General features: G+C 41.0%; 1 protein-coding gene across 1 annotated transcript in view; it reads left to right on the plus strand.

Moving 5' to 3' along the window:
* Nucleotides 1-11,130: 11,130 nt before the first annotated feature.
* SRSF7 (serine and arginine rich splicing factor 7) overlaps nt 11,131-13,895 on the plus strand; it is a gene marked incomplete in the record, with an annotated part of 475,568 nt that continues 472,803 nt past the window's right edge. The window contains 1 exon segment of the mRNA XM_044057513.1: nt 11,131-11,248. Within this exon segment, the coding sequence (XP_043913448.1) occupies nt 11,218-11,248 (31 nt within the window).

Below are 13,895 nucleotides of genomic sequence, written 5' to 3' on the forward strand. Positions count from 1 at the left end.
CACCAGTCTGTCCGCATGGGCTTCCATGTTGCCAGCTCTCTCATCTGCAGCTCTAGGGGAAAAAAACAACCATTATGCATACCTGTCTATCACATACTCATGCTAGAATTTTGTACAGCTATGGATCAAATACTTACAAACTACTGGGGCATTTCCGTCCTGAGCATCTTGGATCCACTGGGCCAAGAGCAGCCCCTTTCTCCCCTTTAGGTCATCATAGTGATGAAGAACCTGCTCACCAGTTCGGCAGATTCCAGTGGCACTGGTGAAGTCTTGTGCCAGATGGTCCCAGGTCTCAGATTTGTATTGGGAGCCCTAGTACTGGCCCTGTCATCATGGTTTTGCACAAGGACCCCAGCCATGACCCTGGACTCCAAACTGCCCTAGCACTGTGCCTGAAAGCAAGCTCCCTGTTCATCTCCAGACATAGCTCCTGCAGTGATCAAACTACAACAGCTTCTGGCTTTATTCCCACCTGTGCGGTTTAAATAAGGCCATATTCCCACTCTTTGCCACCATTGGACCATTTTCAAAAATATTACGTATAGCTCAGCAGTGTGCAAACCCGCTAAGCTGATTTGATCAGTGCTTAAAGTGGCAAATGCTGAGCAGTGCTTAGGGGTGTGCAAATCTGCTTAGCTGGGCTGAATGCTGCTTAGAATCAAACTTCTAAGCAATGCTCAAACCGGCTAAGCAGAGCTAAGCACTGCTAAGCATTGCTCAGTTTTCATTTAAAAAAATGTACGAATTGGACATTAATTACTCATTACTGACATATTATTAAGTGTATATGTTTTACATTGCATGACTTCCCCCAATGTGCTTTGATTACATTACCGTGGGCTGTGACTGTACTGTATGGGACACTTGTATTTACATGGGGGGGGGTTCACATCATATATCCACTGACACTGGAATTATGGAACAGCTACACTATCCTGGTTAACAAATATGAATTACTACATAATTAAATAAAAAAAAATTCACAATGCTTTCCCATGTAAAAGCTGAATGGCCTGTCTTGGTACTCGAACCCTGCACCTACTACACGCAAAGTTGGAGCTCTAACCACTAAGCTAACTCACCGGTGAAGATTTCAGCTATAAATTTGTATATAGCTCTTACATGTCATTTAAGCACTGCTGAGCAAAGCACTGCAGCACGCAAACCCACTCAGCTACATTTAACAAATACAAAGAAAAAATAAATAAATACAACCATTTTAAGTATATATATATCAATATATCAGATATAAGCATGTCGGTTACAGGTCACATACTCTTCATGAAAATCCATGGTAATACAAAACCTGTCATTCTATCAACTTTTTTAAGTTTGTAAGAGCAATATTTACAAACTGTCCCTATTTCTGGGATTTTGCCCTACTTTTAATAATGGCTTTGTCCAGACTTCTTGCTCCAAGAGATTCAGAGGTGTGTGTCTGAGGACACTATTTATTGTAAAGTGCTGTACGGCACTTTCACAATGTAGGGAGTGTGTTACATTTCCTGTCACACACCCCCTGCATTCCATTCCATTCACAGATCCTCTTTTCAGTGTCCGCGGACACTGAAGGTTTTGTAAAGTGCCATATGGCACTTTGACAATGCAGGGGTGTATTACAGATCTGCGAGCACTACTGCAACACGCCCCCTGCACTGATTCAGTATCCATGTACACGGCTCTGTCTCAGTAGCGTGCCTTCATTAATATGTAAGGCGTGCTGTCGAGAGGGAGATGCAGACACGGACACCATTCATTCTGTGTAGGAATAACACTATTCCTACACAGAGTTTATTAAATCCCAGCCTTTGTCTTTTTTTCTCTTCCCAGAAGTGATGATCCTACTAAAAAGAGAATGGGATAAAATAACAGCAATAACCAAATCAGCTTTGATTATTTGTAGTGACTAGGAATAATTTGTTTGCAAACTTCACTTTTATGAATGGCTCCCTAATACCTCAATAAGTTTGTCAAGTCTGCCCTGGATGTTGCAGTGGGGGGTCCATAACTCATAAGCAGTATAAACATCCTCTGGGGTTGCACCATTTGGAGGAGGGGAGTCAAGTTAGGTGAGCCTTAATCATATTTCTGAACAGCACCTCATTATGAAGAGCATTTCTCATTCTGAGTATTAAAAATTCTATGTTACACATTATTCCACATTGATAGGGTCTGTTGCAAAGTTATTGTTAAGATTTTTAACAAATATCCATGGTAAGTACTACAGAATCATTTTAATTCATCAAAAGAACTTGTTGTCAGTATAAAGAAACTTTTATTAATCATAATGCGGGCTTCCTTGCTGAAATTGCTAATTGCTCATTTTATTTTACTCATTTGTTTCACATTACTTAGTGTTCTAAATTTTGGAGATGGAAGACTGAGACCTGACACTTCAAATAGTATAACAAGTAAATATGTTGCTTGAGCAGTATGTCCCTTTGTTCCCTACAAGTTTCCATTGTCAACAAAATCAAATAAGATAAGTGATTGTCATCCAGCAAAATAACTTTGAAATAACATGCACACACAGTATTTCCGTTTTTTTATAATACAATGGTAAAGAAAGCTTCTCTTCTGTTTAGTGAGTGCTGGTATGCTGATGTGGTTTTATGTAGCTTATTGCAAAAGGTATTTTATCTAGATCCAAAATTCTTACCCCTCTATAATTTGCATTGATCAGACCTGTTATCGAATACAATGCCCCTTTTGGGATGTATTTGACTAGGTGTATGAAGCAAGTGGAAAGACCCCAGAGGTTCCAAACTAAAAAGATCATGGATTTAAAAGACAAGACATACCAGGACAGGCTGAAAGTACTGATGTCCTTACATTCACTACTGCAGTAGTCATAACATATGGGATTCTGTGCCATGGAAGTCCAACATCTGTCCAGTCTACCAAAGCCTACTGTTGCTTTAAGGTATTCCAAACGTCACCCAAATGCTCCTTGCTTAGCACAGGGTATAAAGGGGATGTTCAGCCATACCATCCTCAGAACTTCTTTGCTGCCAGCCCAAATGCTTTTTCTAACCATTAGTCTGTTTGCCTACATCTGTTTTCTGCTAGTTTTAAATGCATTTTCATTCTCTGGTGAATGCCTATGCCTGTTTGCTGAAGTCTGAGCTGTTGCAGATAAGTACCCCATTCGGGTTTTGTTTTTTCTTGGCTTTTGTGTGTTAGGGGTTAATGTCATACAGGAAGGGGTAAATGCCAGTTTGGTAGACAGAGTCTCTATAAAAATTGCCATGATAAGTGTCTTGTTTTGCCTAGGAGTTTCTCACAATCATACATCTTGTTTGATTTGTTAGGTGTTCTTCCTGAAAACCCTTCATAATAGTCTTTCTCCCCTTTCTTTGTATCTTGAGAATCAGCATTTTACACTTCTCACTAAAGATACAATGGAAGGAACTTCATGCCCCGAGGGTCAGCCTTTAGGGAAGAAGAAGGTGAAAAAGGTAAGACCGGAATGTTCTGCTGTCCAGCCTCTGCTGGGTGTTTCTCCAGAGGTGGTTATGAACCTGAAGGCTAGCTCAGCTGTGTTGTCAGCTTTCTCTGCTATGACTGGATTGGAGGCTGGCAAGGATCTAGCTGGCAGCACTTCAATGTGGCTTTGCAGATGTCCATTTCAGATGTTCAGGAGGAACTACAGTTGATTTTTTTTCCAAGGGGCTTAGGGTGATTCTGCAGATTCTAGTTAGGGAAGAAGTTCCTGTTATGGTTATCAAATGCTGTCTTGGGTCAGAGCCTTTTTAGTTTTATAGAGCCGATGTTCCCCTTAAAAAAGAAACAAAAAACTAAACATGTTTATTCTGCTCCTAGGGATCCACAACGTGAGGGCAGGCCTTTACTCAGAGGTTATTTAATCTTTTAATGTCATTAAACCCTCCTCACGGTGTTTTTGTTTCTGCTCCTCCTTGGTCCTCTACTCCCCATAAAAGACCTAGAGAATAGGATTCTTCTGAGAAAAAGTTGGATTCTGATGAAGAATCCCTGACTTATTCTACTCAAATTCCTTCTCCTTTAGACTGTGGGTCAGAGGAGGAGGAATCTAATAGTCCTGATACTCCTTTTGAGAAATTTGCTTTGAGGACACAAACTCTAGGATGATGGAATTTAAGTGGGATTGTGCTCAGGTCTCTGATATCCATAAGAGGTACTCTGAGTTACTGCAGATGGAATCTCCTAAACATGCAGCTAATCCTCCTATTTTGGCTGCTTTGCTTGATGCTTTTTCCAATGCCTCTAAAGCACCTGATTCTCTGATCCCCTGCTCCCAAGAAGCCTGATAGATTTTATAGGGTACCTGAGGATTGTAACTCTTTGTACAAATGTTCTTCTGCTGATTCTCTGTGGTGTCTGTAGCCTCTGATAAGCCATCTCAGTTGCTTCCTTTGCCCAAGTTACTGCCTTCTGACAAGGACAACAGAACCATGGAAAGGTTGGGTAAGAAGGTTTTCACTTCTGCTACCCTAGTTTTAGGGATATCAGTTATCAGACCCATATGTCTAGATTCTTCTTCCTCAGGCCTGTCAGCTTATTTCTGATCTTCCAGACTCTAAGGGAAAAATACTTCTGGTCTTTCTCTAATAGGGACTTCCTCTCAAGTGGTTTGTCATTCTATCAAATGTAGTCATCATGCAGCAGATGCCTCTTCTAGGACTGCTGCTTTTGGTTCAGTATTGAGGCGACATTCTTGGCTTAAGCTTCAATCTTTACCTGATGATATTAGGGTTAAGTTGATGGATGCTTCTTTGGATACATTTTTGTTTGGGGAAGCAGCTGCTGGTTTGTTTAAGTCCCTCCAGGATAAGAGGAATGCCTTACATGAGCTTAAACGTGTATTTGTTTCTCCTGTGCCTACATTTCAGAGAAACTAATAAGCCAGCCTTTGTTCATAGGCAATCTCACCCTTCTACTAATGGTAAAAAGAGTGGCAAATGGGCTCCTCCTGCCAAGGCCATTCAGACTTCAGGAATTCAGAAAACCTTCCTTTCCTGACAAATCAGATGTTGTATGACTATCTGTCACTTCCCAGCCTTATTCCTCTTTCTCTTCACCCTTCCCTTTTGCTTCAGACCACTCAGGATTTTTGGGTTCTATCAATCATTCATCAGGGGTACTTCTTGGTGTGGAAATCCCATCCTCCTTTTAGGGGCATTCCACAGCCTCCTTGGGAACAACTTTTTCTCAGAGGTTCTTCCAGATCTGTTGTTTTAGGGTGCTATTCAAGAGGTGCCTGTGTCCCAAAGGGGGAAGGAGTTTTACTCAAGAATGTTTCTAGTGTCCAGAAAAGAGGGCACTTGAGGACCATTTCTAGACCTCTCTCATCTAAACACTTTTCTGAAGGTGCCTTCCTTGTGGATGTTGTCCATTTGGACTATTTCCTTTCCTGCTTCCTTAGCCCTATATGGTATCTCTTGATCTCAAGGATGCTTATCTCTATATTCTGATCCATCCTCATTTCAGGAAGTTTTTGCATTTTCTGCTATGCTGTTTGGCCTTTCTGCTGCCCCAAGTGTGTTCATCAAATGCCTCACTCCTGTGATTGCATTTTGCAGGATTTAAGGGATCCAAATATTTCTTTACTATGACGACCTGCTGATTCAGGCATCCTCTCAGAGATCCTTTTGAAAAATCTGCATTTTGCCATTTCCCTTCTTAAAAGCCTGGGGTTCACAATAAACTTCATAAAGCTCTTACTCGTTCTCAGGATCATGTCTTTCTGGGTTGCAGGATCCAGACGGTGCCACTGCTAGCATCTCTGCCTCCTGCAAAAGCCTTATTTCTCATTTCTTACTTTTAAACTCTTCTTCCTCTGGCCTCTATTACAGCCAGGGAGTTACTTAGAGCTCTAGGTTTCATGGCATTCATCATTCTGATGCTCTCTCTGGCCAAATTTCACATGAGAATGTTTCAGTGGTTACTGAAGTCAGTGTGGCTTCATCATGCACGTCCTCTAGACTTTGTAGTTCTTCTTCTTCCTTGTCTCAAACAGGAACTTCACTGGTAGATTTTACAGTTGTCTCTGAATCCAGGGCTCCCTTTTTACCCCCCTCTTCTCTCTGAGGAACTGTTCACAGATGCTTCAGACATGGGATGGGGAGCAACATTTGGCTCTCTAAAGGTACAGGGGGTGAGGTCGCCTTGTCAGCAGAACAAGTACATCAGTGTCAAAGAAATTAGAGAGCTTTTATGCTTGCTCTTCAGACCTTTCATCCTCTTTTCACTCCAGGGCCTCTCAAGGTATTCACATACAATACCACAGTGATGTGGTATATCAACAAACAGGGAGAACAAGACCACATCTTCTTTGCAGGTTGGCACTTCTGGTATAGGATCTTGCTGTCAACTATCAAGTGACTCTTCAGGCAGTTTGTATCCCCTCAGATCAGATCATTGTGGTAGGCACTCTGAGCAGGTCCTTAACTCAATCCCATGAATGGATGCTTCACAGAGATGTGTTTTTGGACAATGCCCACCAGTGGGGTGCTCCTTAAGTAGATTTATTTGCCTCTCCTCTGAACAGACAACTTCCTCTGTTTTGTGCCAGAGTTGCAGGTCCTCTGGTTTGGAAGGTGAACACCCTCTCATTTTCTTGGAAGGGGATGTTTCTTTATGCATTCCCTCCCCTTCCCCTCACTCTGAATGTCCTCCTCAAGATTCAACAGGATGCTCCCAAAATCATGTTGGTGACTCCCTTTTAGCTACGACATCAATGGTTTCCTCTACATCTGCATCTAGCCAAGGACAATCATCACAAGTTACCTGAAAGGGTAGATCTAATCATACAAGACAAGGATCTCTCATCCATCCCAACCTCTCCACGCTTCAACTGACACTGTGGATAAAAGGTTTTGATTCTTCACCCTTTTTCTGAGGATGTGCTGAAGGTCCTGCAGGAGGCTAGGAAACCTACTAGTAGGAAATCCTACTTACCCAAATGGAAGAGGTTTTCTATGTGGTGTTTCTGTCGTAACCTGAATGCACTTACTGTGGATGTTCCTTTGGTTCTCTCTTATTTCTGTGATTATTGTGATAATGCTGATTTGGCCTATTTTTCTATTAAGGCCCAATTATCAGCTATCTCTGCTTGTCTGCCTTTAACTCTTCCTTTAGCTTCTAGATTTCAGGCTAAACCATTTCTTAAAGGTGTCCTTAATATTAAACCTCCCAGGAAGCCTGTTCCTCCTCCCTGGGATCTTAATTTTGTTTTGAAGAAGTTAACTCAGGCTTCTTTTGAGTCTGCTGCTTCAGCTTCCTTGCAACATTGTCCTTGGAATACTGTTCTTTTGTTAGCTCTTACTTCTGCCAGATGGGTGTCTGAGTTGTAAGTCCTTATGGCTTGTCCTCCTTTTTTAATATTTCATGAGGATAGGATGTCCTAATCCTTCTTTTATGCCTAAGGTGGTTTATGAATTGTCACTTAATCAGTCTATTAATTTGCCTACTTTTTTCCCTTCTCCACATTCTTACAGTGAGAGGGTGATGCATACTTTCGACATGCATAGACAACTCAGATTTTATTTGGATAAGACTAATCTATTAGAAAATCTGATCAGTTGTTTCTTTTCATTCTAGGTCTTTAAGGTTAGCTGTATCCAAGCAAACTGTTTCTTCTTGGAATGCAAAGGCTGTTTCGTTACACTTTTCATGGCAAGAGCCTTCTTTCTTTTGTAAAGGTACATTCTATTAGAGCTATGGCTTCTTCTGGTGCTTTTTTCAAGGGCTTAGATACTAATTCTATTCTTGAAGTAGCTTCCTGGACTTTTTTGCATACATTTACCAATCACAACAAGTTGGATGGTATTTCTTGAGCTAGGGCTGGTTTTCCTAGAGCCATTCTTCATGGCTTTTTAGAGGGCTCTTCTCCTCCTTTCTCCTCCTCCCAAGTTTCCTCTTGAGCTTTGGTGCTCTCCAATATGTTATGAATACTGTGGCAGTGAATGTAAGGACATAGAACAGTTCTGTAAAATCTTACCATAACAGTAGAGGTCCTTGCCTTCATCGCTGCAGTATTCACTCCCTCCCTTCACCCTCAGTCCTTTTCCTTGGACTGATGTTCCTACTGGGGCAATCAGTTCTGAAGATGGTATGCCTGAAGTCACCTTTATGCCCTATGCTACACAAGGAGCGTGTGGGTGACGGTCAGTGTACTTTAAAGCAATAGTAGGCTTTGGTAGAGCGGCCAGACGTCGGGCTTCCACTGCAGGGAATCACATATGTCATGAATACTTGAACACTGAAGGCAAATATATCTACTGTCATGGTAAGATTTTACAGAACTGTATTTTCCTTTATTCAGCATCTTATAAACTCCTTAGGGGCAACCTGTATCTAGATTTTTAGCATACCTCTCAACTATCCAGATTTTTGGCTCATATTTTTGAACTATTCCTCATAACGTGTGTTTTTTCTGGCAAATCATAAGTCACTAAGTAACGACCAATATTTGAGAATCAAATTTCATATCCTTTAGAAAATGCATGCAAATGCAAAACCTGTTACTCTCAGAATCTTCTAAATTTATAAGAGCAATTTTTAAAATTTCTCCCCATTTTTGAACTAGGATGGTGTAATGGTTAAGGTGCTTATCTTACAAATGCAAGGGGCAGAGTTTGATTCTCACATGGGATAATTGGCTATACTTAAAGTGGCCCAGTAGAGCAATTAGCCTAGTGCTAAGCTCTAAACCTATTATCCAGGAAAGTAACTAGTGTGGGAAGAAATAGCCAGGGAATTGTTATGGCTAGGCTTGTATAGGCCCTAGGGCTGATAGCCTAGTACCAACCTATGAACCGTTATTTTTGGCTCTGAATAGATTTCTTGTGTTAAGTGGTTGAGACGTATGATTTTCTGGCTATTAGGGATCCAATGGTCCAAGATTTCTTATATTGCCACAATTCAAAAGTCCCACTAAAACTAAAATCAGGGATCTAAACTTGTTTTCAGCAAATGACACATTTGTCACAAACAACCTTCCACTACAAATTAAGCAATGGGGGACACTTTGTTTTCAAAAAGGAAGCAGCACAATACCTCTCAATTGCCCCTTTTTATTGGGGAGTCCCTGATTTTGACTCAAATTTTAGCTCCGCCCCTCTTAATCCAACCTAAAACTGATGACTTTTGGAGAAAATATGTTGAATTACATTTAATATATAATGACAATAATTAAAATTATACACTTCTGTTGCTTAAGAAAATGTATATTAGTCCACGTTCTCTTATTCTGTCAATATCTCAGATTAATAGTATTCATATTTTAAAAATATCCCTGATTATTTCTGAATTTGTCCCTGATTCTGTTGAGAGCAGGGAATCAGGGACAGTTTTGAAATATTAGCACTATTAACTTGAGATATTGGCAGAATAAGAGAATGCGAATTACTATGCATTTTCTGAAATAAAAGAACTCTTATATAGGTTCATAGGTAGGTACTAGGCTATCGGCCCTACGGCCCATACAAGCCTAGCCAAAACATGTACCCTGGCTTTCACCACCCAAGAAAATTATTTTCCTGTGCCCCTGTCGAGCAGAGCCACAGAAGTGATCCCCGGGGTGAATTTCCCATTTCCCATCCAATCATCAGGATTTTTCTTGACGAGTGCCAAAGAGGAGCTCTGTTTGACATAGATAGGTAGTCTGTTCCAGAGTATGGGAAGTCTCTGGGACAGGAATTTATCCCTCCAGCATGTTCTGTTTATTGTGGTGACAAGGTTAAGGTCCCTAGAGCGTGTAGCTCGGAGGGATTGGGATTTCTTTAAGTGAAGCATGTCCAACAGCTCTGGGTTTGACATAGCTTTGTATGTTAGGCAGAGATCGCCCCTGAGTAGGTGATATGCGATGGAGTAAAGCTGTAGCTTTTTGAGACGGTCTGCATAGGGCATCTGTTTGAGGCCAGTAATCCTCTTTGTGAGGTATTTCTGTGGTCTTTCCAGTTGTTGTAGATGTCTTGTGAGGTACATACCAAAAGGGGCATTGTACTCTATAATGGGTCTAATGAGTGATGAGTAGAGGGGAACAATCACCTCATTTTTCTGGATGAGAATCCTTTTGTGATGAGATGAGCCACGTAGAAGGATTTCCTGACCACTGTGGCGATGTGATTATCAAAGGAGAGACTACTGCCCACCTGTGTCCCAAGGTCTCTTATCACATTTTCGGCATTAAGTAGACTACCAGCTATGTGGTAGTTCATGGGTACAGAGTTTTTACCAAAGGGGATGACAATACACTTTTTGGCATTGAGCTTCAGGCCATGGCTTTGACACCAGGTATCTGTCTCAGTGAAGCCCTTTTGTAGTTTGTCCACATCATTAGGAGTTTCGATTATGGATCCTAGTTTGCAGTCATCTGCAAACTTTGTTAGCCAAAGACCTTCTGTGTTGGCCTGCACTTCAGAGAGGTAGATACCAAACAGGAGAGGACCCAGGACTGAACCCTGTGGTACTCCACTTGTCACTGGTCTGATGTCGGATTTGGAATTCGCTACTTTCACAGTGTGGGTTCTGTCCGTGAGCCAGTTGGCAACCCACCTTCTGACATAGGGCTTTATACCTAGTTTAGTGAGCTTATCTATAATTCCAGAGTGGGGGATGGTGTTGAAAGCCTTGGTGAGATCTAGATAAGCTGTGTGAACCATTTTACCCTCATCTATGGCTTTGGTGACTGCTTCAAAGAAGTCAATCAGGTTTAGGAGACATGATCTGCCTTTTACAAATCCAAACTGAGTAGGGTCCAGAGTTTGGAGATTAGCAATGTCTTATTTCTAATTATTATTATTTATTAAGTGCAATTCACCACTTTTTCCTCCAACAGTCAGCAGTTTGAAGAGAGAGTAAGGGGACAGAGATAACATTTGAGTCAAAATCATTGACAGTTGAGATTTGAGAGGTATTCGGGTATGATTGCCAATGATAGAAGGGTGGTTGCTACTAAGGAGTTAAGAACCAATACGCTCCTACTACTTAGTTACTGACTGTGTGTATTCTGATTTATGTTAAATCCTTTTATAAAACTGCGTGAGTCACATGCAAAGTTTATGCGTCTCGAATTTCACGGTGTCATCTCTACTCCCCCTTTTGTCACCGCCCCATCGCTTTTCGGGGGGGGGGGGGGGGTAGGGTAAACGAGTTCACGCGTGCGTCATCAATTCCTTTCTTGGAGTTTCACTGGTTGAGTTCAGTAACCTAGTAGTAGCGTTCTTTACCATGGCTCGTTACGGAGGTCGTTATAACGGAGGTACGTCTGTCTCTTCAAGTAGTTAGAACTGATTTTTTTCTTTTGTTGGGAAGTTTGTGCAGTGCAAGATAAATCACCCCACAGTCAGATTATTACCAGTGTAAAGTATGCATTGGTACGTCAGCGCCGTGGCGGGCACATACTCTGTAATGGCGACTTTGCCTTGGGTTTAACAATGTAATGTGGATCGCCGATTTTTTTTTTTTTTCTACATTTAGGTGATGGCTTTACCCGGTGCATTTTTTTTTTTTTTTTGGTAAAGCGGATATGCCATTAAGTGATACTTGCTCATATTGTCACGTGCCTAAACCAAGGTAAAGAGGTTGGTAGACGCGTGCTGCTATATCGGTTTCTTCTGGGGCATGCGTTCTGTTGTCCCCGAGGCTCTTCTGTGGAGGCCGAGAGGTTCCAGATTGTGTTTACTTTATTCTTAAGGCAGAAAAATGTAGTATTGTGGGCCTACAGTGTTGAAACGCTATTGTTGACACTTTAAAGGAAACTAAGCGAGTACCGCTTTCTAGTACACTTACATTTGTTGAGTACGCAGGTTGTGTAAATTAGCACAGCCGCAACCATGCTCCGCCCCGTGTGTAAATGCGATTATTTGAAATTCCGGATTTTCTCTTTAGATTTATTGCAAAGGCTATTACAAAGTAGGGTATGCTACTTTTAGTAATGTCTCTACACTGATCAACATTTCTGTTGGGATTGCTACTTACCCCAGGAACTGATTATTGTCCAATATTTCTTTAATTGTTGTAGAAACTTTGCAGTGGTTGAAAAGTAGCAAAGTCTGGCTACTTAAATACGGAGTTCTTTGGCACACCCCAAAACTGAATAAATTACTCCCATCTACATCTTAATCATTTAACGGCTAGTTAATAAAGCGTGTCCTCAGCTTTCAGATACTTTTGAGGCGGTGTTACTCTCCATATTAGTTTATGTCTGACGCTACCCGTTTAAGGTGTAAAAGGAAAAATTACCCCCCCCCCCCTTTTTAAAAAGGTCCTAACTTAGCGGTAAGTAATACAGTACTCAAAAAAAAAAAAAAAAAAAAAAAAAATCGCCATTCTGCTTTAGCTAGAATATATTCTTCCATGCGTCTCAAACAAATCTCTCAAAGCCCTTCAGACCGCATCAAATAAAGTGGAAGGTTTATCCCTCTGTTGTCAAAAAATAAAAGGGTTGTCGCACTGATGTGAGTTATCTGGGTTTGTATACCTATCTGCATGTGCAGATATGGGTCTACTTCATTTGCCCTAACGTCCATTTGACTGAGACCAAATGACCGAGATTTCATTTGACTGACACTTCATTTGCTAACAAGTATTGTTGGCAGTCTCCAGAGCACTGTAAGGCAAGTAAATGGAATATGTCCCCTTCCCCACTATAGTGTGACCCTGGAGTTAGAATATATAGTTAGGGGGTGTGGGGGCAAAGCCCCTCCACTTACGTTTGTTTTACTAAGCAATATTAAAGCAAAACTAAACAATATAATATGAAATTAAGTGTGGGGCTGTGCCCCCCGACACCCCCTAACTATATATTCTAACTCCAGGGTTGCAGTACGGTGGGGAAGGGGACATATTCCATTTACTTGCCTTAAGTGCTCTGGAGACTGCCATTATACTTGTCAGTCAAATGAAGTGTCAGTTAATTGGAAGTTAGGGCAAATTAAGTAGACCTGCAGATATACTTCTCTACCTTGTTCGCAAAAGCATTTGTAGACCTGTGTCCTTCTCTGTGTATTGACTGACCATCAGGGAAACACCTTTCCTACTTCTTGTACGAGTGCTGTCCCAGTACTGAGCAGACTTAAAGAAATAAATTAACTTAACACTACTGATTTTTTATTTCCCCCTTCTGTTAACCATAAGACAGCCCCTGTGATAAGAATGATGGATAGCCCGTGTGATATAAATCATAGAAAGTACAACGAGGTTAAAAAAAAAGTAGCAGTAATGTTGCATTAAACAAGTTAAGATAAAGTTTCCCTTTATTTTCCTTTGTGTACAGTGTTGCTGTCTCGTCTTTGAACATGTTTTTGTGTTAACAATAACTTAAATTCTTCCCTGGTAGTGTAAGCTACAACTGGAATTGCCTTCTTATGGGTTGAAATGGTGGAAATTTTTGAACCGTAAATGGTGATTAGATGATGTGGTTTATTTGGAGGTAGAAACACTGCACATCATAATGAGGCCGTAAGGCAGACTGGACTGACTGTAGACATATATTACCTTTTTTCTAGGCTTGGCACTACAGTGTAAGTAGAGACTGCTTATACTCTGAAACAGTATACTTGCATAGTTATGACAAATTGTCCCGCGGTACAGATTAATTAAATCAATTTCTACAAGAATGTACTGTGTGTGATGTTTAAAGAAAACCTGAATGAACCAGTTTTGAAAAAGGTGACTGAGCTGCAGATGTGGGCCCAACTGTAACAGTTATACTTGACATTTATCATAACAGTAGGATTATTTCCTAAACCACTTGCTGTGGGGAAAGGTTGCAGTGATACCAAGCTGAGAAGTGTAAAATACTTAATTTGCCAAGCCTCAGTTTCTAGCTCATCCTGTGTGAATCTCATATGTTCCAAGAAAAGCTGAAAAATCATAAGTCTAGTATGCCCTGGCTTTGACATAGT

The sequence above is a fragment of the Protopterus annectens genome, chromosome 1.part2, assembly GCF_019279795.1.
Source record: "Protopterus annectens isolate FY-2018-M chromosome 1.part2, PAN1.0, whole genome shotgun sequence".
NCBI lineage: Eukaryota > Metazoa > Chordata > Ceratodontiformes > Protopteridae > Protopterus > Protopterus annectens.